The sequence below is a fragment of the Diplotaxodon limnothrissa genome, linkage group LG3 (genome assembly GCF_057381915.1).
Source record: "Diplotaxodon limnothrissa isolate DT_005_m linkage group LG3, D_limnothrissa_male_GT1.1, whole genome shotgun sequence".
Classification (NCBI taxonomy): Eukaryota; Metazoa; Chordata; class Actinopteri; order Cichliformes; family Cichlidae; genus Diplotaxodon; species Diplotaxodon limnothrissa.
This window is the reverse complement of record NC_140598.1, coordinates 28,944,310-28,972,008: the sequence shown is the minus strand read 5'-3', so window position 1 is coordinate 28,972,008 and position 27,699 is coordinate 28,944,310. Positions and strand designations below refer to the sequence as shown.

At 40.7% G+C, this 27,699-nt stretch overlaps 3 protein-coding genes across 3 annotated transcripts; all 3 read left to right on the top strand.

Annotated features, from left to right (window-relative positions):
* The first annotated feature begins 265 nt into the window (after positions 1 to 265).
* LOC146635245 (uncharacterized) lies at positions 266 to 3,993 on the top strand. The gene is made up of 3 exons (XM_085350064.1): positions 266 to 317; positions 3,148 to 3,501; positions 3,773 to 3,993. The coding sequence occupies exons 1-3, from the start codon at positions 266 to 268 to the stop codon at positions 3,991 to 3,993; spliced, it is 627 nt and encodes a 208-aa protein (XP_085206190.1).
* A 2,902-nt stretch (positions 3,994 to 6,895) lies between these two features.
* Positions 6,896 to 24,652, top strand: LOC146635244 (uncharacterized). The gene is made up of 9 exons (XM_085350063.1): positions 6,896 to 6,926; positions 7,698 to 7,733; positions 11,265 to 11,525; positions 11,605 to 11,850; positions 11,937 to 12,176; positions 12,322 to 12,411; positions 13,916 to 14,000; positions 24,310 to 24,435; positions 24,589 to 24,652. Exons 1-9 carry the CDS (start codon positions 6,896 to 6,898, stop codon positions 24,650 to 24,652), a joined length of 1,179 nt encoding a protein of 392 aa, XP_085206189.1.
* Positions 24,653 to 25,195: 543 nt separating this feature from the next.
* On the top strand, positions 25,196 to 27,463 carry LOC146635243 (myelin-oligodendrocyte glycoprotein-like). The gene is made up of 3 exons (XM_085346505.1): positions 25,196 to 25,438; positions 26,760 to 27,092; positions 27,324 to 27,463. Exons 1-3 carry the CDS (start codon positions 25,369 to 25,371, stop codon positions 27,461 to 27,463), a joined length of 543 nt encoding a protein of 180 aa, XP_085202631.1. The 5' UTR covers positions 25,196 to 25,368.
* Positions 27,464 to 27,699: the final 236 nt, after the last annotated feature.

The following is a 27,699-nucleotide window of genomic DNA, read 5'->3' as shown; positions in this document are numbered from 1 at the left end:
TCCCCCTCTTTCTCTCATTCATTCCCCCTGTCCTATTTATTAAAAAAAAAAAAAAAAAAATGACAAAGGATGAACTGAAGCTCTGCCATCACGTAATGTCGCATACTGCTGTTTCTGATGTCATTTAAGAAAAGAAAAGAAAAAAAAAAATGTGCACTCGTGAGTGAAAGAGGTGTGAACTTCTCATCTTGTGCTTTTTGGTAAAGCTGCTCTGTTTCCTTTCAATCACCACTTTCCTCTCTCAGTTTCTACCCTGCTGTCATGGATGGCTTCTCTCAGCATGCTCCTGTCCCTGTGTTTGATTTCAGCATCTGCCGGTGAGTTAAACCAGAAAACAGATTATTTCTAATTGTAAGTAATGTTTAATCTGTATCATTCTGAGTAATTTGTTTAACACGTTAAAAGATAATTTGAGGGGTTTGTTTGGAGCAGCAAATGTTGCAGTCAAATAGTCTAAAATATAACATTTTCTGTCTTCAAATCACTGTTTAATCACCTTGATGGAGATTACAACAGCTAATAATGAGACGGTAGCTGTTGTTAACAGTCTCTGTTTTGAGGATTTTTTTTTAAAGGAGTGGAGATATTTGATCAGGAAAAAGCCTCAAATTCAGCCCTTCTGGATAAGTGAGAAACAAGATTCAAGATTCTTTATTCGTCACATGCATAGTTATACAAGTACAACACGCAGTGAAATGTAACCTGACACGCTCCTCGACTGTGCAAAAAGGGAGAGAAGAACAACATTATATATTATATACATTAAGTGACTGAACAGACTGAAACATAGGACCTTAGATGACCATGACCAATTCTGAATATCTACACAACGTCTGAATTTGATATGAACTGTGACCTAACCTGGACGTCAATATGACGCTCAAAATTTTGACTTCACACTGGGTAATTTTTTTGGGGGGAGCCAGGTGCAGGGAATTTGAATGATTAATAGATCAAATATTTTTTTATTTATAAATAGCAACATCGTTATCAACATGATAAATATGATAATTTATAAACAAACACAATTTATTATGTGTTAGCCTATTGATTTATTCAGGTTTTTTCTTTCTTATTTTACACTTTTCTTTAACTGTTTTATTTATTTGGATTAATCTTAATTAAAACGGTAATTTATTAAAGTGTATTTAAATATAAAAGAATACTGATTAAAGGATTTAGAAAAACATACTGAATTCCTTTTACAGGGAGTACAATGTGTTTAATAAGTTTAAAAGAGCATTTGTATTTATATATGGTTTTTATTTTAGTGAGGTGTGCATCTCGGAGATGGTCCAGTGGTCACGCTGCTCTCCTTCACACATAACTGTTTCTGTACAGAAAACATGATCTCCACTCTCTGGAAACATGGGACTACAGAGCCTATACGTGTATAAGCATCATAAAAACCATGTCTAAAATGAGTTTGAAGTTTGACGTTGAAAAGTCGTCCACCACGACCACATTTGGACTATAAATAACCCGAACATGGTGGTCCTACAGACGTCAACCCTAAAAGTGCAGTAGACAAAAAAAGGTGTTGCCTGGTGTTACAAAACAACTTCAGTGGATCGAAACCATACGTCCAAATATGACAAAATGAAATGAAATGAAAAAAATCACTTTGCTCAGTGGGTATAGTGCTTTTATACCCTACCTGAGCCATTCACGTCCTTTCATACAAGCACTGTTTTCTATGCTTAAGCACTTTCTGTCTAACATTCACACTCTGAAGACTGCACAGGAGGGAAACTTGGAGTTATTAAGAGATCAAACTACTAACCTTCCAATGGGTAGGTGACCTGCTCTACCTCCTGATCATCCAACATAAAAGTAAAGTAAAAGTAAAAAAATAACCACTAACCGACAGAATCATATTCCCTGTTTAAAACAACACAAAAAACTTCATTACAGTTAGAGTTCAATAGAAGCCCCTCAGCACCTGAAGCTAACATCACGGGATGCAGAAAACCGATGTGTACGACCACTGACCTTTAAGAGCAACAGAAAAGGTCAAGTCAAAGATGAAATGCTCAGACAGAAAAGTCATCTCAGCTTTCCCTCCACAGGCCCACCTGCCTTTGAGGGGGATTTTTTTAAATGAAATCCTGCCTGAAGTATGACTATAATGTGAGACCACTTGAGAAGAAGGGGCTCATTACTGAGCATCATGTGATGAGTTGGACTGTTTCATGCTAACACATCAGGCAGAGCTAAAACCAAAAGGTTTTACAACATTAGTCGAATAACTTCTCAAATACAGGAAAGTCAAACCTCACACGAAGGGAGGTGGAGACAGTTTGTAACCATATCTGTTCAAACAAATCATATTTAACATGTTGGCCCTAAACATGCGTTTACCTAGAAATTAAAAATATATGACATAAGAAATGAAAAGCATTTCCATGAAGGTTTAATCACTGACTGTTATGTGAAAGTCATTAACATCAGTCTGAAGTCACTGTCTGACGGCCAGGAGATAATTCAAAGGAGACATGTGTTCAAGTGTCCATCTGACAGCTGGATACAGCTGTGATCACATCTGCTCGGGTCTGGTGTCAGAGAGCAACACTGGTTCATTATCTGGGTGGAGACCATTCCAGGTGTTTTAAATCTAACTCGGAAAGCTGGTGAAGGAAACTCGAAACTCGATATGTCACGAACATCTTCAGGGAATTTGATCATGTTTAACACAAATGTTTACCTGATCTGAAGGACCAGACTTTTGTTTCCAAGAGTCAAATATCACTTTAACATCAGAAAAAAAGTGTTTTTGTGTTTCCAGAGCAAATCTACAGCAAAGAGGCTGGAAAAACAGAAAAATCTGACGCTGTAGTTGCAGAGTTGTTGTGTAAACATTTCAATGAAGTGAAGTAACATTGTAAAGAGTTGCCCAAAATTCCTCCACAGAGACATGAAGTCATACAGAAAAAACCTAGGGCATTCCTATCAAGTCACTGAATCATGAGTGTGCTTACATACCTTACTGAACACTGTGGGCGGATTAAAAGAAGCACGTTTGTTTGACTCACTAAAAAAAGTTTCTGGTGTTTTCTCACCTGAAACCACGTGATTTATGTTAAATGTTCCTGTGAGTTCAGGTCACTGAGGTGTGTTAAATATTAAAAATATCACTTTTTGCTTCAGCTCTTCAGCAGGATGTTCAGGTGAAGCTTGGAGATGACGTCACTCTTCAGTGTCAGATTTCCACAGATGAAATAATCTCAGTGCTGAAGTGGAGCAGAGCTGACCTGAACACAGACGGCTACGTCTACTTCTACAGGAACAAACGCTCCTATGAAAACTATCAACATCCATCTTTTCATGGCCGAGTGAAGCTGAGGGACCCGGAGATGAAGGATGGAGACGTTTCTCTGATTCTGAAGAAGGTCATGTTTAATGACACTGGGATGTATGAGTGTCACATAGCAGTGAGGAAATCTGGGAGAAGTAAAAGAGTTCACACTGAGATCAGTCACTTCATCAACCTCACAGTCACAGGTGAGTTTGTCACCTCTGAGAAACTGCAGCACCGCCCATGTTTACAGCCCTGCTAGAGTTTCCTGCACTTGTGATTTAACACATGAACATCCAATAGATGCTGAGCTAAAACGCTTCACTCACAGCCGCCTTGATGTTTAGATGTTTTCTGTGTCTAAGCTGAAACTGCTCAGAAACTGAAGCTGTTCACTTGCAGAACTCACACCTGTTAGTTTGCTGCTGTGCTGGTGTGTGAAGGACTTTGCTCTGACAGCTGCTGTTTTCTCTGCAGGTGAAACACATGAAAGCGTGAGGGAGCTGGATGGTGTGAAAGAAGAAGAGGCACAGAGAGATGTGGATGACACATTCGAGGTGGAAACTTCAACCACCCTGAAAGTCGTTCTTGCCGTTGTTGCTGCTGCTGCTGTTGGTTTCGCTGTTCTTGGTTTTGCGGCACTTTGGAGATTTAAAAGAAGCAAGAGTCAGCTCACTGAGGTGGACAAGGAGGTGTGAAACCTCCTGTTCTCACCACAGCAGCGATCTGGTGTCTGTGCAGGATCAATAAACTTTGGTCTCACTGGGTCTTCTTCTGCTCTTGTGGTTCTGTTGGTAAAGCACAAAGAACAAAAAAAACTTGACCTCAGGACTCTGTTTCACTGTGAAGTACAAATAACATGATTTAATACCTCAATATTAACGCATTACATGTTGTAGATCATTTGGTTAAATGATCACTCCACAATGTTTGTCTGTTGAGAGCTGCTGTACCTACATCTCTTACAAACTACCTCCAACGCTTCAGTGACTGGGATGCAAGTGAAGACGGATGTAACATCGCACGAGACCACGGTTTCATCTGCCTTCATAATGACTTCTCTCACCTTCTCAACAAAATCCAACGTGTGGTGTTCAGAGCTGAGGATCGAGGCAGAAACTTAGAGATGTGACGGAGTTGATCATACAGACACCTGTATAAAATGATGACCTGTTTATGTATCTTCAGTAAACCACACAGACCTGGTGTAAGTCTGATGTCATTAGCTGTTTAAGAGTCCAAACTCTGCTTCAGGTCCCAAAAGTCAAACGAACACTGCAGCATCCTTGCGAGTTAAAAACTGTCTAAATTCTTTCATCTTTAATAAAATGATCAGTTTTGCTGCTTTGCCAGGTGTAACAATGGAGTTTAACATCCAGGCATCTATGAAAACAGAATTTATTAAATTAAACAGAGTTAGAAGTTAGCAGGGAGTTAGCTCACTCGTCTCCACCTAAACATGATTTACTATTATCTGACTGAGTGGTTTCAGAAACAATTCAAACATACAGCTCTGCTATCACTTCCAACATAAATGAGCCTTATGCCCATGTTCTGTTTTGCTTCCTTCCTGTTGCCTCATGTTTAATTAGGTTCAGATGTATTGTTTGCATGCCAATTCGTAGCTTCCCTCATTACCTTGCATGTTATAGTGTGTGGATTCCTTTGTGCATCGTTGGACACTCTTGACACTCTTCAACACCCACATTCATAGTACATGTTAAAGTGAAGGTACTATTTATTGACAGATGAATGAAATACATCACTTTTAATAGGAACAGCACAACCTGAGCCTCTCATTTCCTGTAATAAACTATGGAAGCATCACTGATGACCTGCTTGTATTCAAGAAGTACTTAAAGACAATTTTCTCCTTCTAGTGGTCATGTATGAAACTATCAGTGTGTCCCTGGACAGCTGTGAGTGGAATGATCCAGTTTGACTAAATCAATAAAAATCTAATAGATTGTTGGAATAATCTGTAATCAGAGGTGACAAATCATCAGATCTGTAGTGACTGAAAAACTGAACACAAAATGTTTAATTTTGAAAATGATCGCACAATTTACATGTGAGAACTGATTATTATGAAGCAAACTAGCATAATCTCCATGGAAATCCACACTCAGAGACAGGCGCTCATTGTAATGTTAATACAATTGAAACTGGTTTAAATCTTCACTGCTGACAATAAGAATATAATAACATATGCTTTGTTGTTGTTTTGAGGTTGTTTTGTTTGGTTTCAGATGAAGGTCATACAAATATCTCTCTCTCAATTTTATTTATATAGCACCAAATCACAACAACAGTCACCTCAAGGCGCTTTATATTGTACAGTAGAGCCTACAATAATACATACAGAGAAAAACCCAACAATCATATGACCCCCTATGAGCAGCACTTTGGCGACAGTGGGAAGGAAAAACTCCCTTTTAACAGGAAGAAACCTCTGGCAGAAATGCACTTTTACTTCATGCAAAATCTCTTTTAACTTGGCTTGAGTAATGAATTGTGAACCTTCCTGCATTCATTCCCTTCTTGCTAAGCTGTGGTGCTGTTGTTGTCAGGTTTAACAGAGTTCCTTATTGTTTCTCCCTCCTTGTGTCACTTTTCCAAACATGAACTTTAATGTCTGTGGATTCTGGACGTCTTTATGAAGAAGCAACTGGTGAACCTGTGTGTCCATTAACAATTGCAGCAGGTTGGTCCTTGGCGCAATGACGCAATGTCACCACCAGGGGGTGGGAATCATGCAGGTCCGAGTTCGACTATCACTCCACCTGATGATGTCATCATTAGGGGTAAGGTCTTTAAGTACTGGAGCACTACAATAATGTGCATGTGTATGAATCACCACCATCAGTATTTCTATGACGACAAAACAGCATTAATATAACTGTGATGAGTTTTGGTCTATTTAACTTCTTTGTTCTTTAAATAAGACAACAACAATATTTTGTTCTCTCATCTCTAGACTACACAGTGTAGAGATCTCCATAGTTTCTTTTACTATTGTGCTGAACAGACACACAACAAACATACAGTCACATGAACAAATGAATGTAATCTTTATTAAGATTTAAAGAAAATAAGGCCATTTCATTAAGAACAGCAAGCGTGCTGAGCGTGTGATTTATTCGCTTATTATAACAAACTGTAAAAGAATTAATGATCTAATTGTATTCATGAAGTATTTAAAGTCAAGCATCGCCCTCTAGTGGCCATAAACAACCCTTGCGGGAGGATTAATGTAACGTTGCAGTTATTAAGCGTAGTTTCATTATTATAAAACACTTGTTTCTTCTGGATGTTTTTAGCTTTTAATGATAAACTCATCATCTCTTGGTGTTGTGTGTTTGTTTGTCAGATCTAAGTCAGTGTTTTAATTCAAATTATTTAAAAAAAACACACTTCAGGTTTTTCACTGGTGAACAGTATATTTAAATAATTGTATTCACTTCTATCTTTAGACAAGAAAGTCAGTCTCCCACTCAATGTGTTTGAACCAATAGAAAGCTGGTGCTCAGAGGAAGAGGGCGGGCTTTACTTGGTGTCAGTGACAGAAATGACAAAAAGCTCAAATGAGTGAGAAGGACGATGAAGGAAACATCTGTGCTGTGTCTGCTCTGTAAGTAGAATCTCTGTGTTTGTTTGAATTCTTGTACTTTGACTGTCTGCTCTCCTGATAACTGATGATGGAGGAGAAGACATGAAAAACAAATCAGGCTGAATTCAAGTTCAAAACACCACGAGGACCAACTGCAGGTCTGAACTGACTCTTTATCTTTGCTCAGGAGTCGAGGAAACACAGCAGGCAGTGAAAAGATCAAATCATTCACTCATTATATCAACACAGCTGCACAGTGGACACATGACTTTTAAAAGTAGTTGATAATTTTTACTCACATTAAAGTCAATGCACATAAAAAGCAGCTTTCAAGATATAAACTGTGAGAACAGTACAAAATTACATCATTACTTGTCAATAACTGTAAGATAAACCTCAAGACATGTTAATAAAAACAGAATTTAAAGATATGTAAATGATATTAAAAAGTACAGATGTGACAGATGTGCAGTGGTTAGTGTCTATGTAGGTTTCCTCTCACAGTCCAAAGACAAGTTAGACTAACTGATGATTCTAAAGTGGCTGCAGGTGTGAATGTCTGTAATGTAATAATAATAATAATGTAATAATGTAATAACAGCTGTGATAGAGTCTAAAGTGGACAAGCAGCAGAATGGATACATGGTTCTGTTTTTTTTTTTTTTTTTAGTTTTACACATTTTTCCAGTATTTTTTTCCAGTGAGTTTGTGTGTTTGTGTGTTTGTCAGCTGTTTGTGTGGAGTTGTTCTTTATGTTCACCTCAAATCAACCTGAGTGTCATTTCTCTTTAGTTCTGATCTCACTGCTGAGCTGCACAACAAACCAAGGTCAGTAACCTTCTTCTGTCGTCTCATCTGTAATCCTGTTCTATTTATCATTTAATATATTAATGTAAATTTTAAACACTAAAGTTGACAAGTTTCACCAACATCTAACCACTAACACCTGCGACACTTTGCCTTCACCACTTCCCTCAGACCCGTTCACTTGCATACTTTCAAATCGGAAACTTTTCGCTGTTTCTACAATTTCTAACCTTATTCAAAAATTCAAGTAATCCACTCGTCAGTTTGACCCTCTTAAAACTTACCCTGTGTTCACCATAATAACTGATATTATTCAGTTTTCCTTCACCTTTCTAATCAGCCTTTACAACACCTGTACTTAAGAAACTGCATATAAAAAAAATAAAAACAATACCTCTCATCCTAAATTCAACTCTTTGTAACTAACATCCTATCTCTAAACACTCTGTGGCTTGCAAACCCTAAACATGCTGCACGAAAATTGGTCCACCCCAAGGATCGGGTCCCCCGACACAAACAAAGGAACATAGTGTTCGCTGTTATGTGCCAAAATTTATACATCGGGGAAACCAAACAACCTCTAGTGAAGCGGATGGCACAACACAGAAGAGCTACCTCGTCAGGCCAGGACTCTGCAGTCTATTCACACCTACGGGCGTTCCTCTGTACACATCCTGGACAGGGAGGAACGCTGGTTTGAGGGCAGAGTAAAGGAGGCCATTTACATGAAAAGGGAAAGACCATCTCTGAATCGAGGAAGGGGCCTAAGGGGACATCTGTCACCATCTTACAATGCTGTGATTGCAGCCATTCCCCAACTCTCTGTGAATGGTACTCATGGCCATTGATCAGTGGTTGTTGATCAATGGTCATGAGAATTTGCATATTAATGATCAAGGAACTGACCTCCCAGCCCATTGTTCCTTCAGTGGTGCTAGTTTCACTCATTATGCAAATATAGTGTTTATAAACCTGCAGTCAGCTGAGACTGAAGAAATCACTTGAACGAGTTACAAAAAGTTTCCCCCACTGAAAACATTATGTCCAGATGAACAAAATCAACCTTTTGGGATTCTTTCCATAGTTTTTCAGTTGGATTCAGGTGATTGGCTGGATGGATTGTACTTTATTGTACTTTATTGAGCCCCGTGGGGAAATTGCTCTCTGCATTTAACCCATTCACTCAGTGAAACAGTGGGCAGCCATTGGGCGCCCGGGGAGCAGTGTGTAGGGACGGTACCTTGCTCAGGGGTACCTCAGGGTAGCTGTTAAGGGGAATCGAACCCCCGACCTTCCGATCATGGGGCAACCACTCTACCTACTGAGCTATCCCGGCTGGACCATTCTAGCAGCTTTATGGCGTTTTTGTGAAACCAGCTGAGTTTCCTTGGGTGTGTTTTTGCAATCGTTGTCTTGCTTGACTCTGTTGACCCTCGCTTCATCTTCATCACTCTGGTAGACGGCAACAGATGTTTCTTCTTGAGCTCTCAGCGAAGGCGGTCGCACTTTCTCCTCTCCTCCTCACCCTTATCTTCCCTGCTTCGCCTCTATGTCCTTGTCTTGTCTTGTGTGAATTTACTTTCCCTGGAACAGTCTCTCACTGTCGTTCTCTAAACCTAAAAGAGAATTATGGATTTGATCAACTGGTCTCTGAGTGCTATTGACACCCTTTTCTCAACGAGAAGTCGGGGCTCGGGAGAGCCTGAGTGCCCTGGAGGGACTTTCCCTGCCGGTTACACGATGGACGGGTGGCAGAACTGGAGGACCGTGTGCCTGGCGGGACTGTCGATCGAGGACGCTGAAGATATCTACCTATTCGGAACCATGATAACAGGGTTCATGCTGATCGGCGTTGGCCTAGCCCTGCTTTATCAGAGAAATAAGAAAGCGGAACCGGCTGTTCAAACCCCCACAAGGCTGCCCGCTGGATTCGAAGCGACGGGACGAGGTGCGACCTCTCACAACGAACGTAATATGGTCAACACCTTGGAGACGCTTACAGCTGCTGTGAAGGCTCAAAACAACACCATTGAGCGTATGAGGGGAAACATCAGAGAGAGGCCTGCTCAAAATGAGACCCTTGAGCGACAGTTGGAAAACATCGCGGAACGGATCACTGCAGGACTGATGGTAGTGTTCACCTTTTTCTTCTCCGGACAGGCCTTTTTCCAGATGCCCCAAACAATCGGAAAGGGGCTTGATCAGAGAATATGACTTCACCCCAGTCCTCAGCTGTACTTTTTGCAGAATACCAGTTCTTCCCTGATGGTTTTTTGGAGAGAAGTGGCTTCTTTGCTGCCCTTCTTGACACCTGGCCATCTTCCAAAGGTCTTCACCTCACTGTGTGTGCAGATGCGCTCACACCTGCCTGCTGCCATTCCTGAGCAAGCTCTGCACTGGTGGCACTCCGATAGCGCAGCTGAATTATCTTTAGGAGGCGGTCCTGGTGTTTGCTGGACTTTCTTGAGCGCCCTGAAGCCGTCTTCACAATAATTGAACCTCTTTCCTTGAAGTTCTTGATGATCTGATAAATGGTTGATTTAGGTGCAGTCTTAGTAGCAACAACATCCTTGCCTGTGAAGGCATTTTTATGTAACACAATGATGGCTACATGTGTTTCCTTCCAGGTAACCATGTTTAACAGGAAGAACAATGATGTCAAGCATCCAGTCTGCTATTCTAACTCAGTCAGCATAACAAAATGATCTCCAGCCTTGTGCTCGTAAACATTGTCACTTGAGTTGATGAGAACATTATTGAAATGATCTCAGCAGGTCCTTTTATGGCATGAAATGCTGAATGATGAAATGCAGTGGAAATTGAATTTTTGAGATTAATTTCATTTTCATGACAAAGAAGGATTTTGCAATTCATCTGATCACTCGTCATAACATTCTGGAGTATATGGAAATTGCTATCATAAAAACTGAAGCAGCAAACTTTGTGTCATTCTCAAAGCTTTTGGCCACAGCTGTACAGTAAAAAAACAAACACTGCATAAGAACTATTCATTGGTTTTAATCATCATGAGATGTTTCTTGTGTGACATTTTGATAATGAGACACATATGGAAGTGAACCAGCTGATATTAATTTGCACTAACTGGCAGGATTGCTTTCTAATTATTTATAGATTTCAGCTGGTTTCATGACTGCCCATGCCTTTCTACCTCTCTCTCTCCCTTTCCTCTGTCATTTCTCATTATTACGCACAATTTATGGATTTCTACGGTTTGATTTCTTTGCGTGTGTGGATCGGTTGTCACCCACACCTGGTGTCAGTAGCATCTTTGGAAATAAATTTACTGAAGAAATTATTGTACTTATTTTTACTTATTTTACCTGCTGGTAATCCTCTGTTATTAATGGTTTTATGTATTGCAAACTTAAAATATTTTGGTTTATTCGTATTGCTTTTAACTTAAGTTAATGTTTCCAGAATGGATCTCAGATATAAAACTGATGAAACAACTGATTAAGCAAAACATGCTAACAATTGTGTCAGATTTCATAAAATAAACAGATCATTGGTTTTTCATTGTAACCCTCACAGCTCGTCTGACTGTGAGTCCCAGCAGCTCTCAGTTCTTTAAAGGAGACTTTGTGTCTCTGAGCTGTGAGGAGGACGACAGCTCTGCTGGATGGACTCTGAGGAGAAACACAAGCAAACAACAGATGAGTCAATGTGAAGATGGGTGGGGGGAGGCAGTTGGTTCCTCCTGTGACATCAATGTTTTCCCATGGGACAATGGAGTTTACTGGTGTGAGTCCAGAGAGGGTCCCATCAGTAACATGGTTAACCTGACAGTCACTGGTAAGCTGAGTGTGTGGAGTTAGTGTTGATGAAGCTGTGTGTAAATGGATGAAATGCTGTAGTTTGTCTCTGTGTTGAGGTGGATCAGTGATCCTGCAGAGTCCTGTCCTCCCTGTGATGGAGGGAGATGACGTCACTCTGCTCTGTAAAACAAAGACCACTCCCTCCAACCTCCCAGCTGCTTTCTATAAAGATGGCTCCCTCATCAGGAAGCAGCCTACAGGTCACATGACCATCCAGCATGTTTCCAGGTCTGATGAAGGCCTCTACAAGTGTGACATCAGCGGTCATGGAGAGTCTCCATCCAGCTGGATCACTGTCACAGGTGACACACTCACCTGTCTGTGTTTCTGCAGCTTTCAACATTCACAATGTGACGACAACTTAATGACTGAGTTTGCTTTATTTTAGGGGAACACACCACCACACCTCCACCTACATCCACACCTCCACCTACATCCACACCTCCACCTACATCCACACCTCCACCTACATCCACCTGTCCTCCTGGTTCCACCTCCATCACTCTTCCTCCATCACTCTCTCCTCCTGTTCTCTCTGTGTTGTCATCTGTTGGATCAGTCTGTGTTGTGGCTCTACTGGTTTTGCTGGTTCTGCTGATGAGACGATGTGTTCACAGGAAACCTGAAGGTGAGACTCAGACTTCCTGATGTTTCATGTCTGAGTTTGTTTATTAGAATAAATTTCACATTCATGATGACCACAGTAACAACTTTCTTACATGTAATCTCTGTTTACAGAACTTATATTATTGTTTAATTTTTATCGGATCAAGGTAATGGAGAAGATGACATCATCACTGACATCACGTGCAGTGTCATCAACATATCCAAGTGTCTGCAACAACCAATCAGAAAAAGTGAAGGTAATGCAATGTTTCAAACTTTTTTACGTCAGGATATTTGTAAATATTTTAAGACATCTTTGGGAGGAAATTTCCAAATATCATAAAAGTAGTTCTTCCTCTCCCTCCACTCATAAGCAAGACTTAAATTCCTCCATTTGGGGCTGAACTCATCCTCCTTACCCGAGGACCATGGCCTCAGACTTAGAGGCGTTAATTCTTATTCCCCTCTTGGCTGTGAACTGCTCCTGAGCGAGCATGAGTACATCACCTGATGAAGCCCTCAGTTATGAAGAGCATCTGTGACAAAGGGCCCAAGACCTTGGGCTCTTTGTCACAGAGCTATTCCAACTGTTTTACATGGACTGAATTGGTTGTAGCATTGAACAATATTCCAAGAGGTGAAGTTACATGTCCCAGTTGCAAGACTTAACAGCTGAGTATACATCCACACTTCACTGCACCACACATTAGACCTGGCCCATATGGCAGCTCCTGTGGGTGGACGACTGACAGAAAAATTCCACATATCTTGAAGCTGGCCCTCATGGCCTATGGCCCAGCCACCAGGTGCTCCATTAAGCATCCTCCCCAGGCTTGGCTCCAGGGTGGGTCCTAGTAACCCAGTCCCAGAGAGGGTAAACTGGTCCTTTGGTTTATTGCTTCTTATAGGGGGTCACTCTTTGTCTGAACACACACTCTGGTCCAGTCAGTCTTAGGAAGCCCTAACAGTCCTTGACAACACAGTCTGTGGGATCACTGGGACACACAAATACCTCCACCACAGTATGGTGGCAATTCACTGACTGAAGGTCTGTGAAAATATCGCAGTATCGCGATATTTTGGATTTTGAAAATATTTTCTACCTGTATAATAAAAAAAGGGAAAGAAGAAATGTCTAAAAAATTTTGAAAGGCAAAGGTAGGAGAAGATGTTTTCATAGCAATACACATATACTTTTGTTATGAAATCGCCTTAACTAAAATGTGCAAACTTAGTCTTTCACTCTGTGCTTACTGAGTGTTGTTCACTGTGAGCTGGACTGTGTGTTTGTGGTCTGTGGTTAACTGAAGCTAACAGCTCTGCAGTCGTCCAGCATCCTGTTTCTGATAGAAAGAAAACACGCCAGCTGCAGGTGTTTCAACACAGAGCTGTTCATTTTAAAAACACATCTCCAAGGACATGGAGACATGATCTGGAAAAGAATTTCTCTAAATCCTGCACACAGAAATTCAGCCAAAGTAGATTTAATTTTTAAAATAGTGTTCAGGCTGCGACAAGTGTTTGCTATGTGCTCTATAGTAAAGAGAGTCAATCTGCACTGAAAGCAGGTGGCAGCTTTGTGGTCGTCCAGTTTTCTTTTCCACAGAAACACCCCCACTTCTCTATTGTCAAAGCTGTGTCACAGTTGAGGTGTTAAGAACACTGAAAAGCTGCTGTGGTTTATAAAAATGATCACTTAATCTCTTCACAGTGCATCATGGTAAACAAATAATGCAGTAATCTAATATGTTTTATTCTCAGAGTGTGACTCAGCTGTGATCTACTCAGCAGTGAGAACTGAAGACATCGGTTATGGACAAACAACCATCAGAACAAGAAGGCCCAGGTTCAGCTCCTTATCTTTGACTATGGACAGAGACAAGCGGCTCACCCTTTTTTCCAGCCATCATGGTAACCTAAGCTGAAAAAAAAAACCACACGCTATGACTCATGCTCTTTACCAGATAAAAGCTCACTTCACACTTATAAACCTTTATCTGGAAGCCTGTGAATCAAAAAAGTTGAAACTGGGGCTGATTGAACTGCAAAGCATGTAATCACTTTGCCACTGCTTCTTTTTACTGTTTAAACTGACATCCAGATAAATGCAAAGTATGTTTATTCCAGATAAACATACGTTGCATTTTTCAAGAAAACAGTATCAGCATGTTATATGTCAGAGATTGGAGGACGATTTTCATTGTGATGTTCATACAATTATATTATACTCGGCCTTAAGACAAATGGACCATAACAGGCCATTCAAAGCAGAAGTTATTACAAAATGCTCTGTAGTAACCTTTAGCCATCCAGAGGAAACAGAACGTTTCTTTTCTGGATTTTGAAGCTTGGAAATATTCAAGTCAAAATGATCTAATTACACTTAAAATAAGACACAATCAGCTACAGAGCAACATTTCTGTAAGATACAGAAACTTGTTTCAAGACAGTGAATCTTGAAACTAGAGAGAAACTAGAGAATTTTCACTTGTTTCCATGGCAGATTTTTTCACTTACTACAAGATATTTTAGGTTGAAATTCACTAGATTCACTGTCTTAAAACAAGTTAATATACAGTGGGATTCAAAAGTTTTGACAGCCTTGTTATCAATATCAGTCATTATTTTCCTGTATAAATCGTTGGTTGTTACAATAAAAAATGTCAGTGAAATATATCATATAGGAGACACACACAGTGATATTGCAGAAGTGAAATGAAGTTTATTGGATTCACAGAAAGTGTGCAATAATTGTTTTAAACAAATTTAGGCAGGTGCATAAATTTGGGCACCACAAAAAAAAGAAATGAAATCAATATTTAGTAGATCCGCCTTTTGCAGAAATTACAGCCTCTAAACGCTTCCTGTAGCTTCCAATGAGAGTCTGGATTGTGGTTGAAGGTATTTTGGACCATTCCTCTTTACAAAACATCTCTAGTTCATTCAGGTTTGATGGCTTCCGAGCACGGACAGCTCTCTTTAACTCACACCACAGATTTTCAATAATATTCAGGTCTGGGGACTGAGATGACTCAGATACTGAGTGGAATCCATATGTCCCTCAGCTTTGACAAGATTCCCAGTCCCTGCACTGGCCCCACAGCATGATGGAACCACCACCATATATTTTACTGTAGGCAGCAGGTGTTTTTCTTTGAATGCTGTGTTCTGTTTCCTCCATGAATAAAGCCCCTTGTTATGCCCAAATAACTCAATTTTAGTTTGATCAGTCCACAGCACCTTATTCCAGAATGAAGCCGGCTTGTCCAAATGTGCTTCAGCAAACCTCAAGCGGCTCTGTTTGTGCTGAGGGCGGAGAAAAGGCTTCCTCTGCATCACTCTCACATACAGCATCTCCTTGTATAAAGTCCTTGTGTAAATTTTCTCAATATGTTCCTAACTAGGGATGGGTACCAGTGTCCGGTGCCATGATGGCACCGGTTCTGACATAAACGGTAGTAACCAGACCGAAAAGCAGCGCACATTTCGGTGCTTTATTTCGGTGCTTTTTTTCCCTGAGCTGTGATACACTTCTAGCCAATCATTTTACGTTTCCGAGGATAGTAGGCGGGTCCAGGTACGTACGTTCTTTTATGCAGAGCTACAGATTAAAAATGTCCAAGGCGAAGCGGCCAAAAGTCTGGCTGTACTTCACAGCAAAATATGCAAACTCAGCAGCCTGCAACAAGTGCTTTAAGCTGATACTGTGATGCAAACATCATCATAGCTACATGCGGCTGTCTTCTTGTTTGATGGCAGATGCTCCCTTCACCCTGGCCAAAAAGGCTAAAATGACCAAAGAAAAAGTGGGAAACAGCTAAACATGAGAGGTTTTTGGACAAAGTTTGTGTTTTTTCCATTGTTTAAGCACTGCTTCCAGCCAAGAGTGATACCATATATGCCCCATAGCTGCAGAAAAGGCTAACATTGTTATCTTTTTACAAAAAAACAGCTGAACATGAGAGGTTTTTGGACCAATTTTGTGTTCTCCATTCTTTAAGCACCGGTTTGAGCACCGTTTAAGCACCGGCACCGTTTCAAAAGTACCGATTTGGCACCGGTATCGGATAAAACCTAAACGATACCCATCCCTATTCCTAACTGTGGAAACAGACAGCTTAAATTTCTGAGACAGCTTTCTGTATCCTTCCCCTGAACCATGATGGTGAACAATCTTTGTCTTCAGGTCATTTGAGAGTTGTTTTGAGACCCCCATGTTGCTAATCTTCAGAGAAAATTAAAAGAGGGAAATTTACAATTGACCCCTTAAATACTTTTTCTCATTATTGGATTCACCTGTGTGTGTGTAGGTCAGGGGTCACTGAGCTTACCGAGCCAATTTGAGTTCAATAATTAGTTCTAAACTTTTTGGAATCAATAAAATGACAACAGTGCCCAAATTTATGCATTTACCTGATTTTTGTTTAAACAATTATTGCACACTTTCTGTAAATCCAATAAACTTCATTTCTCTTCTCAAATATCACTGTGTGTGTCTCCTATATGATATATTTAACTGACATTTCTTATTGAAACGACCAACGATTTATACAGGAAAACAATGACTATTAATGAGGTGGCCAAAACTTTTGCATCCCACTGTATCTCACTGAATTGTTACTCTTTAGCCTAATGTGTCTTATTTTAAGTGTAAAGAGATATTTTTGACTAGAAATGAGACAAATATACTTGGTAAGATTTTGAGTTTTTGCAGTGAGTAAATATTCTGGTGCCAGTAAACTGTCTTAAAATGGTTTGTCTAAAAATTTATCTTGTGGTTAAAATGTATGAAAATAACACTGCATGTCTATGCAGATGCTGTGTGATCTGACACATCAGCAGAAAATATGTAAAAAAGTTAAATACGTCACATGATCAAAAGCAGAACGTTAAATTATTTTAACTGTGATGCATTCGCTGACATGTCCTCATTCTATGCTGTTTATAAAGAGAAGAATGAAGCTTGGCTTTGTGCTCGTATTCTCCTCCTGTGTGTGGATTTTTTTTTTGTTGTTGTTGTTTTGGCAGAGTCAAATGTCATCTAATCACTGAAGTGGTCCACCAGTCCACCCTCTGGAATCTAGCTGCTGTTCTCTAACTGGTCCACAAATCCACTGTAAAACACACTAGTTTATATTATCTTTGTTCTCCTCATAAAGTTACCCTCACTGAGGGGCAGAACATTCAAATGGAGAGATTTTTATTTTATATAAAGATGCAGAAAAAGAAAAAAAAGAATGGCACCATAAAGATTTTTTTATGGTAACTTCACCACCACTTTCTAAGTGTGCTGTCGTCTCCACAGCAGTGATCTGGTTTCTCTGCAGGTTCAATAAACTTTGGTCTCACTTGATCTTCTCGATCTACCCTTATTTTAATAGATCCATATGAAGTTTTGGTGATCTGGAGGAAACTTTATTAATAAACTGACTTTATGTACAATGTGTTGGAGTTTCTTCTAAACATAATTATGAAATTGTCTTCAAAGAAAACTCTGTAAATGCACCATAGGCACATCTGATTGTGTTAAAGCGCCCTCTGGTGGAGCTGGACTATAAACACTGTTCAAGCCTCAATAACAGACTCAACAGTGCTTCAGGTTCTAGAATATGTGGCCCACTGCGCATGCTCAGGAGGTGTCCTGTCAGCAGTCAGCGCTGCAGCAGTTGTTTCCACCAGAAGTGAATACTGGTATCAAAAATATTATAGCATGATCACTAACAAGTGTGACGTCACCTGTGAGCAGATGATAGTTTAGGTTTATTTAGGTTATTTTTATTTACGCTTTTTAAGTTTCATTTTTTAGAAGCCTATTAAGTGAGGAAATTAGTCTTTGTTATACAATCTTCAATTCAACGTATTCCCGATAAAAGTGAAAGTTGGCTCCACCCACTGTGACGGTTTGCGGGACAAGATGTGTTTAGGAGAGATAAGGACCCAAAACGCAGGCACTGGCTGAGATGTGAGTGAGCTTTATTGCAGGAGGGTGACATACGACCAAAAGCGAGAGTGGCAAGAAACAAAACCAAGAAAGAGTCTAAACTGGGAAAACTAACAAAACAAAACCGAAACCTGAATTTGAATCACCAGGGAGGGTGCACGGAACACACTGACATCAGATACGGACCTTCAAAATAAAACAGGACATACATAGACTGGATTTAAAGACACGGTACAGACGGAGAACAGAGGAAACACACGGGCAGACACTAAAAAGAAGGAGCACAGAATCCAAACCCTACGAACTAACAAGTCTAAACCCCTGTACATAATCAGAATACATTAGAAAACAAGATTATGATATAATAATAATGATAATAATAGCATCAGATAACCACTCGCCTTGTATTGTTTATTTATTATAATTTTGTGCTAGTCTCCATCTGGTCAGAATGGTCTTTTTTCCATTTCCTTAATCCACACATCCTCCTGAGAACCGGTAAAAATGAATCTTCACATTGAACTGTTTGTGGACTTCAGCTCTGCCTTCAACACCATCCTCCCAGACCATCTCCGAGGCAAGCTTTCCCAGATGAATGTGCCTGATCCCATCTGCCGGTGGATCACTGACTTCCTGACGGACAGGAAGCAGCATGTGAGGCTGGGAAAGAATGTCTCGGACTCCCGGACCATCAGCACCGGCTCCCCTCAGGGCTGTGTTCTTTCTCCTCTGCTCTTCTCCCTGTACACCAACTGCTGCACCTCCACCCACCAGTCTGTCAAGCTAATCAAGTTCGCAGATGACACCACCGTCATTGGGCTCATCTCTGACGGGGATGAGTCTGCCTACAGGAGGGAGGTTGAACGTCTGGTGTCTTGGTGCAGCCACAACAACCTGGTGCTGAATGCCCAGAAGACAGTGGAGATTATTGTGGACTTCAGGAAGCACACAGCCCCACTCCCCCCCATCATCCTGACTGACACCCCCATCACCTCTGTGGACTCATTCCGCTTCCTGGGTACCACCATCACCCAGGACCTGAAGTGGGAGCCCACCATCACCTCCGTCATCAAGAAAGCCCAGCAGAGGATGTACTTCCTGAGGCAGCTGAAGAAATTCAACCTGCCAACACGGACGATGATGCAGTTCTACACCGCAATCATCGAGTCCATCCTCACCTCCTCCATCACCGTGTGGTACGCTGGAGCCACTATCAGGGACAAACAGAGACTGCAGCGTGTTGTGCGCTCTGCTGAGAAGGTGATTGGCTGCAGACTCCCATCTCTGCAGGACCTGTACACCTCCAGGACACTGGGGCGTGCAGCCCGGATCTCAGCTGACCCTTCTCACCCTGGACACAGTCTGTTTGACCTGCTCCCCTCAGGCAGGAGGCTCCGGTCCATTCGCACCAGAACCTCTCGCCACAAGAACAGTTTCTTCCCCTCTGCTGTTGGACACATGAACAATAACCACATGATTGTCCCCGCCACTAACACATGACCCTACGCTGTGTCACTGCATCATTTCATGTTTGGCACTGATCACCACCTGCACTCATGTATATATCTTTCTACGTAGCACTCATAATTCTTATTCTCATGTATATATCTCATGTATATCTCATGCACATATCTTTCTTTCTACATAGCACTTTAATTCTTATTGTCTGCACTGAAGCACCGCAGCAATTTCCTAATGTTGTAAACCTCAACATCTGGCAATAAACCCATTCTGATTCTGATTCTCTGAACTCTTTTGTGGTTTCATTAAAAGCTCACATGTAAAATAAGATAAGCTTTATTAGTCCCACATGTGGGAAATTTGTTGTGTCACAGCAGAAAGTGGACAGTACAAGTTACAGCAAAAATGAAGAAAAACAATGGACTGGGATAAGATAATAAGAATAAGATACTATATACAATAGAATAAAATACTATGTTAACAGAAAAAAAATTACACTTAGTGTTATTGCACATGTGTGGATGTGTGTGTTTGGTCAGTTGTGAAGTCTTTGTTCAGGAGTCTGACAACAGTTGGAGAGAAAGACCTGAGAAAGATCTCTCCGTCCCACATCGTGGGTGCCGCAGTCTCCCACTGAAGGAGCTGCTCAGTGCTGTCACAGTCTGCTGCATGGGGTGGGAGACGTTGTCCAACAGTGATGACAGCTTAGCCACCATTCTCCTGTCACTCACCACCTCCACTGGGTCCAGAGGGCATCCTAGAACAGTGGTGGCCCAGGAGATGCTGTTGCCCCAGCAGACTACACCATAAAAGGTGGCTGAGGCCACCACAGAGTCATAGAAGGTCTTCAGGAGTGGGCCCTTCACTCCAAAAGACCTCAGCAGCAGGTACAGCCTGCTCTGTCCCACACCGTGAGTCTCTTTTCTTTAGAGAGCGTCTGAGTTATGAGTCCAGTCCAGTTTATTGTTCAGATGAACACCAAGGTACCTGTAGCTGTCCACAGTCTCAATGTCCATACCTTGAATGTTTAGTGCCTGCAGAAGTCTACCACCAGCTCCTTGGTTTTATTAGTGTTGATCTGGAGGCAGTTCAGCTGGCACCAGTCCACAAAGTCTTGGGTCAGTCCTCTATACTCCTTGTCGTCCCCATCAGTGATGAGGCCGACTATTGCAGAGTCATCAGAGAACTTCTGCAGGAAGCACTGGGTGGAATTGTGGGAGAAGTCTGCAGCGTAGATGGTGAAGAGGAACGGAGCCAGAACCGTTCCCTGTGGGGCCCCCATACTGCAGACGACCCTGTCCGACACACAGCCCTGACTGAGTTCTCACATACTGTGGTCGGTCGGTGATGTAGTCCAGTATCCATGTAGTGAGGTGATGGTCCACTCCTGAGTTCTCCAGCTTGTCCTTCAGGACCGTGGGAAGATTGGTGTTGAAGGCACTGGAGAAATCAAAGAACATGATTCTCACAGTGCTTCCAGCGGTCTCCAGGTGAGCGAGGGAACGATGTAGGAGGTGAATGACGGCATCATCTGCTCCAATGCCAGGCTGGTAGGCAAACTGAAGTGGGTCCAGTGATGAGCTCACCAGGTGCCGAAGCTGAGCCAGGACCAGCCGCTCCAGCTTTCACTGTGATTCGTCAAACACACGAGGAACAAGGAAACACAGGTGCATTTCCTCGTTGGTGGCTGTTTGATACAGAGGTCTCTTTACTTTCAGATTTTTAATTTTTTAAACTTTTTTGATTGTGAGGATAAAATTTTAAGGAAGTTCCTCTTGACCTCACAAATAACAACAACAGGACACATGGACCTAACACAGTTTAAAAAATATCTTTCACTGGATAATTTTAATTTTTCCATCCTGACGATCAGAAGAGTTTTTGAGGGTTTCAGAGATCCTTCAGAACAACAGTAAGTGTTCATGAGCTTGTAATAATTTTACCAAGTTTCTGTAATTTCACAGACAGTGTGGAGTGGGAATTTCTCTTTATATCTACCAGTGTTAGTGGAAAAAGGTTCTCATTCTTATGCTTCTTTCTTTTCCTTTGAATTTGAGGTATTTGTTTGTCACATGTCTGGACTTGCAGCTGTTCAAACAGGACAAACAAAGGTGGGCGTGAAAGTGTTGACGCAGGTCACAGATGTCTGATATAAAACAGCTGACAGGGAAACACAGGTTAGTTTAGTCTGCAGCTGTTTGATACAGACACACCTTTACTTTGGGATTTTAAACTTTTACATTTTTTATGATTTGATGTTTTTTATTTGTCAAATATTTACATCTGAGTAACTTTTTACTTCTTTGTAACAAAACTTCAGTAGCTTCCTTTTCACCTACTGAAAAACCGATGGGACACACTGACCTCACAGTTCTTTTATCTGTCAGGAGATCATTTTACTTTTTCCACTCTGATGATCAGAAGAGTGTTTGAGTGTTTCAGAAAAATTGTAAGTCTTTAAAATGACGTCTTTCAGTTTTTTAAGTAATTTGACAGGCTGACTGAAGCATGTGAGCGTTAGTGGATTAACCCGTTACTGTAACCACTAACTGGTTCTGCTGGTTAGATGAACGTCATGTCACGTTAGTGTAAAACATTTGATTCACTGTTGGCTGGTTTCGTCTGTGAAAACACATCGAATTAAAGGAATTCAATGTGTTTCATCAGCTGAAGAACCAAAAGCTGTCAGAAGAAAATCCCCTCAATCACAAACAGGAAGTTTACTAAGTTACTCTCCTGTACTCTGATTACAGTCATGTATGTTTTCTCTGTGTCTGCTTCTTTGTCCTCACTGTAAACAGATGTACTGAGAGACTCCTGCACTGATGTTTCATAGGAAAGTCCAAACAGCCTCACTGGTTCTCCATAAAGAACAAAGATTTGCTCTCTGTGGCTCCAACACAACTTAAAGACAATCAAAGGTGGACAAAGTTCTCTGTGGTTTTATGGAGGCTACAGCTAAATGCTGCCTCCTCCATAGTACAATATACATGTTTATACAGTGACGCCATTTTCATATTGATTCAATTCATGTGTCACATAGCATGTGTCACTCCTTAATAAAGAACATTGTCATATACAAAACTACAGTGGCACTCAGTGTGGCAAGAGATTATATCAGGGTGGCACATGCCACCTCTGTAGATCTGCTCCTGGGTTTTAAATGGTTGTACAAAAAAGTCACAATCATTGGTTACATTTTAAGGCATATTACACTATGTAAAAGCTGCATATGTGTAAAGAAACGACTTTGATTTTGCCCATTTGATTTCAATGCCACTCTAAGAACATTTCATTACATCCAGCCCTGTGACAGAGACAAAGAAGTGTAATGTGTGTGTCAGTGTGATGTGTTGTAGTTTCAGGAGTCAGTATGCAGCTACAAAGCTTTTAGTTCAGTCTATACAAACAGCTGTAGCTACATAAAGGCAGCATGCAGAGACTCACAGTGTCTCATAATGAGAGGCTGCTTTCTCTCACACATTATGTTCACTTATTATCAGGACGTGTTTTTGTTTGTGGAACCTGCAGGAACTCAGTTCAATAGCTAAACTGTGAAAAACACAAGAAACCAAATGTCTGTGAGTTCAGACCAGCCGTTAACATGTTTACACTTAACACCCGCTCACATTAATAATGAGGATTATGAAAAATAATCCATACAAAGTCATGGAACAAACAGTAACACAGTTAACTTTACATATATAACAGTATTATTACAGAATTTAAAAAAAAACCCCCACACACAACAACAACAAAAAAAAAAATCTAAATGTCAACGAAAAATAAACATGTTTATCACGTAAATCATCTTATAATGAGAGGGCTGCTCGTGCACTTACTTACTTACTCGCCTTACTCACAGTTTGTGTCTGATTCTCAGACTTTTATCTGATTTAGAGCTCAGATCAGATAAAATGATAATTGTGGGTGATTTTAACATCCATGTAGATATGAAAACTGGCAGCATTATTAACAATATTTCCTGAAAAACGTCTCTTGTCTGATCATATCCAAATAACATTTAACAACGGGGAATAGATTTGATCAGATGTCTTTATGAAAACTGTATCTAAGTTTAAGGATATAATTCCTCCACTCTTATGTTCTTCATTGTCAACATGGTATCTTGTTAACAGTGTTACATCCTCACTGTAAACAACTCAGGATACTTTGGCTATTCTGAAAAAAAGAAAGGATCAAGTCAGAGAGATTTAACTCGGAAACATGCATTTTTAAGCAGATAAATTCTAAACTGAAGTAGAAATTGTGTTGAATAAGTTAGAAAATCTTCATTTTATTTGGATTCAATTCAGTTTCATTTCTATAGCAACAAATCACAACATCAGCTTTCAATACACCCTCAATAACCTGCTTGAATTCTATATGACTCATTATCTACTAATTTACATCTAAACTATCAGTTTGTCTTAACTTCAATATTTATGTCCTCTGAGCCATTGTGTCTGTTAGGCCCCGCCCTGCACGACTGTTCAAGTGTTTTTTCATAGGACGTTTTCTCATTGTTTGGGTTTTGTCTCTTGCATTGAACGATCTTTACATTACAATATGAAACACCTTGACCACACTGTTCTTATGAATTGGTGCTATGTAAATAAAACTGAATTAAACTGAAGTGTGTGTGAGCTCAATGATCTTTTGCTGTAGCTCCTCATTCTGATTGGCTGCTTTAGAAGTGAGCAGTTGAACTTTGACCTTTAAACTCTCTGCTCTCTGTTGTTTCATCTTTCAGACCAGAAACCATCACAGCAGAGCCTGGACAGAACGTCACTCTGCCATGTCGAGCTCCAAACAACAACATCAGAGCTGTAGAGTGGAGCAGAGCTGACCTGAAGGACGAATATGTCCTTTTGTACCGGTACGGTCACTTTGATCCAGATGAGCAGCATCCATCTTTTAAGAACCGGGTGGATCTGCAGGACAGACAGATGAAGGATGGAGACGTGTCTTTGATTCTGAAGGATGTGACGATTAATGATAGTGGAACATACGAGTGTCTTGTCGTGCAGAGAGAGGGAGACAATTTGAAGCACGTCAGCATCATCTACCTGACTGTTGATCCTCCAGGTGAGTGAGTAGAGCTGAGTGTGTGTGTGATCAGAGGTGAAGCTGCTTCCTGGTTGTTGATGTTTGTTTCTAAAGATGTTGTTGATGAGACTTTGTCACTTGTGTTTTGTTAAATGACATATGTCAGCCATAATGTTTCATAGGAAAGTCCAAACAGTCTCACTGGTTCTCCATAAAGAACAAAGATTTGCTCTCTGTGGCTCCAACACAACTTAAAGACAATCAAAGGTGGACAAAGTTCTCTGTGGTTTGATGAAGGCTGCAGCTAAATGCTGCCTCCTCCATAGTACTATATACATGTTTATACAGTGACGTCATTTTGAAGTCCTTTGGCTGATGAGGGTCTTTAGTATGTAGCTGATGGTTGATGATGAGATGTTTGTGTTGTTCTGTGGAGATCATTCAAGAACTGAACCTGTTAAACACTCAGACCTGCTTCAGATTTCACCGCTTTAGTTATGACGCACTTATTTATGGTCACCCTACAGCAGCGTAAACACACGTGACCCTGACGTGACTTCCTTCAGAGACGATGACTTGGACGTATTGAGTTTGAGCGAGTGTCTAAAAAGTCAGATCTGTTCTCAGTCAGAGACTTTCAGGATCATTTAAACCTTAAATTTAATCTCATGTAGTCAGGATTTAAACTCAGGTTCAGTTATTTCAATAAAACCATCCTGAGACATTTAGAACAATCGAAGCGTCGGAGTTGAAGAACACGGAAATGTCTGCTGTGACTGCGTCGCTCTGCTCGACTTTGCTGTTTGTCGGCCTCTTCGTGTTTGTCTCTGCAGGTGAGATTCACTCTGTGGGACAGAGAGGAAAAGCATCAGTCTGTTTACATGTTAACAACATTTCCTGAAGAGTTATTTTCATATTGATTCAGTTTTTCCGTGTTTGTGAAGGAGACACGAGGCTGGGTGGAGTCTATGTGGACCTAACATGTCGGTGTGATCAGATCTCACAGAGACAAAGAAGTGTAATGTGTGTGTCAGTGTGATGTGTTGTAGTTTCAGGAGTCAGTATACCGCCAGGAGCAGATCTACAGATGTGGCATGTGTCACCCTGATATAATCTTTTGCCACACCGAGTGCCACCGTAGTTTTGTAAATGACAATGTTTATTAAGGGTGGCACATGCCACTCCATGCCACCTCTGTAGATCTGCTCCTGGGTTTTAAATGGTTGTACAAAAAAGTCACAATCATTGGTTACATTTTAAGGCATATTACACTATGTAAAAGCTGCATATGTGTAAAGAAATGACTTTGATTTTGCCCATTTGATTTCCATGCTACTCTAAGAACATTTCATTACATCCAGCCCTGTGACAGAGACAAAGAAGTGTGATGTGTGTGTCTGTGTGATGTGTTGTAGTTTCAGGAGTCAGTATGCAGCTACAAAGCTTTTTGTTCAGTGTATACAAACAGCTGTAGCTACAGAAAGGCAGCATGCAGAGACTCACAGTGTCTCATAATGAGAGGCTGCTTTCTCACACACATTATGTTCACTTATTATCAGGACGTGTTTTTCTTGGTGTAAGAGTCATATTTGGGTTAGTACCTTATGTCTGCTGCCAGAGGTCACCTTTTGAGTTTTTTTCTTTTTGTTATGGTGTGTTTATATGAAGGTTTTATAAGGTAGACACACGTAATTTGCCAGCACATCACAGTAGTTTTTTTTTCTACTGCTGAGTGACTGTCTTCTGCTCAAATACATTTCATTGCAATGTTGACCCTAACTAAATATGCTAACTTGCATATGACAAATAAAACTGAAACTGAAAACTAATTTGCCTCAGGTGTGTTGTTGATCAGGAGAAAGCAAACAGTTTGCGACCGCTGGGCTGTTATGGTAAGTACAGCTGGAGTTATTGGACAATATAAAATTTATTAAGTTTTAATTTATTAAGTTCATGCATATTAGTTACATCGTGTAACTCCCACCAATGAACACCTCAGTGGATTCAAGCGTCGGCTTAGTATCTACAGTTAAATCATTGATAGAGTTCTTAAATTAACAATCTAAGATTTAAAAAGTTAATAAAAAACAACAGCAAAAACAAACAAACATTGACCCCTTTAACCTCCCTGATTTGTGTTGTTTCCTCTTTCAGCCCAGAAAAACATCACAGCTGTGTCTGGACAGAACGTCACTCTGACATGTCGAGCTCCAAACAACAACATCATAGCTGTAGAGTGGAGCAAAACTGACCCTGAGTCCGGACAAGTCCTTTTGTACCGGGACGGGCACATTGATACCTCCAACCAGCATCCATATTTTAAGAACCGGGTGGATCTGCAAGACAGACAGATGAAGGATGGAGACGTGTCTTTGATTCTGAAGAATGTGACAGCTGCTGATAATGGAACATACAAGTGTCATGTCTTCATGAGCGGACCAAACAATGAACTCATCTTCATCATCTACCTGAGAGTTGATCCTCCAGGTGAGTGAGTAGAGTTGAGTGTGTGTGTGATCAGAGGTGAAGCTGCTTCCTGGTTGTTGATGTTTGTTTCTAAAGATGTTGTTGATGAGACTTTGTAGAAAGCAGCTGGTCTGAGTGATGTGATCAGAGTGCAGTAGATAATGTCTGACAGCAGTTTGAAGAGGAAATGGATTCTGTTCTGTTCTTCACTCATCACCTACCTGACAGCTGACACCTGTTTCTCACCTGCAGGTCAGCCAGGAGGGTCTGTTAGACTCATCATCGGTCTTTCAGTTCCTGTTCTTCTGTTTGTTGCTGTTGCTTTTTTGATCTACCAAAAAAAGAAGGTTAAGAAGGTGAACTATGAATCTACTTGCTCATCACAGTCCTAAATTCTGTTTCACTGAAATCAAGAAGGATGATTTTAAAACAAAGAAACTAATAATGCTGAACCTCAATCAGAGGGACATCAAACGCGTCCATATTTATTTTTGATTTCACATTTCTCTGATTTTCATCAGACTTGTTTAGACTGTTACATGAAATTTCACATGATGAACCTACAGCATTGAAATCTGTGACTTATTTTATCAGGTTAGCTGCTCATCCCAGTGTAAGTTTCAAGTCT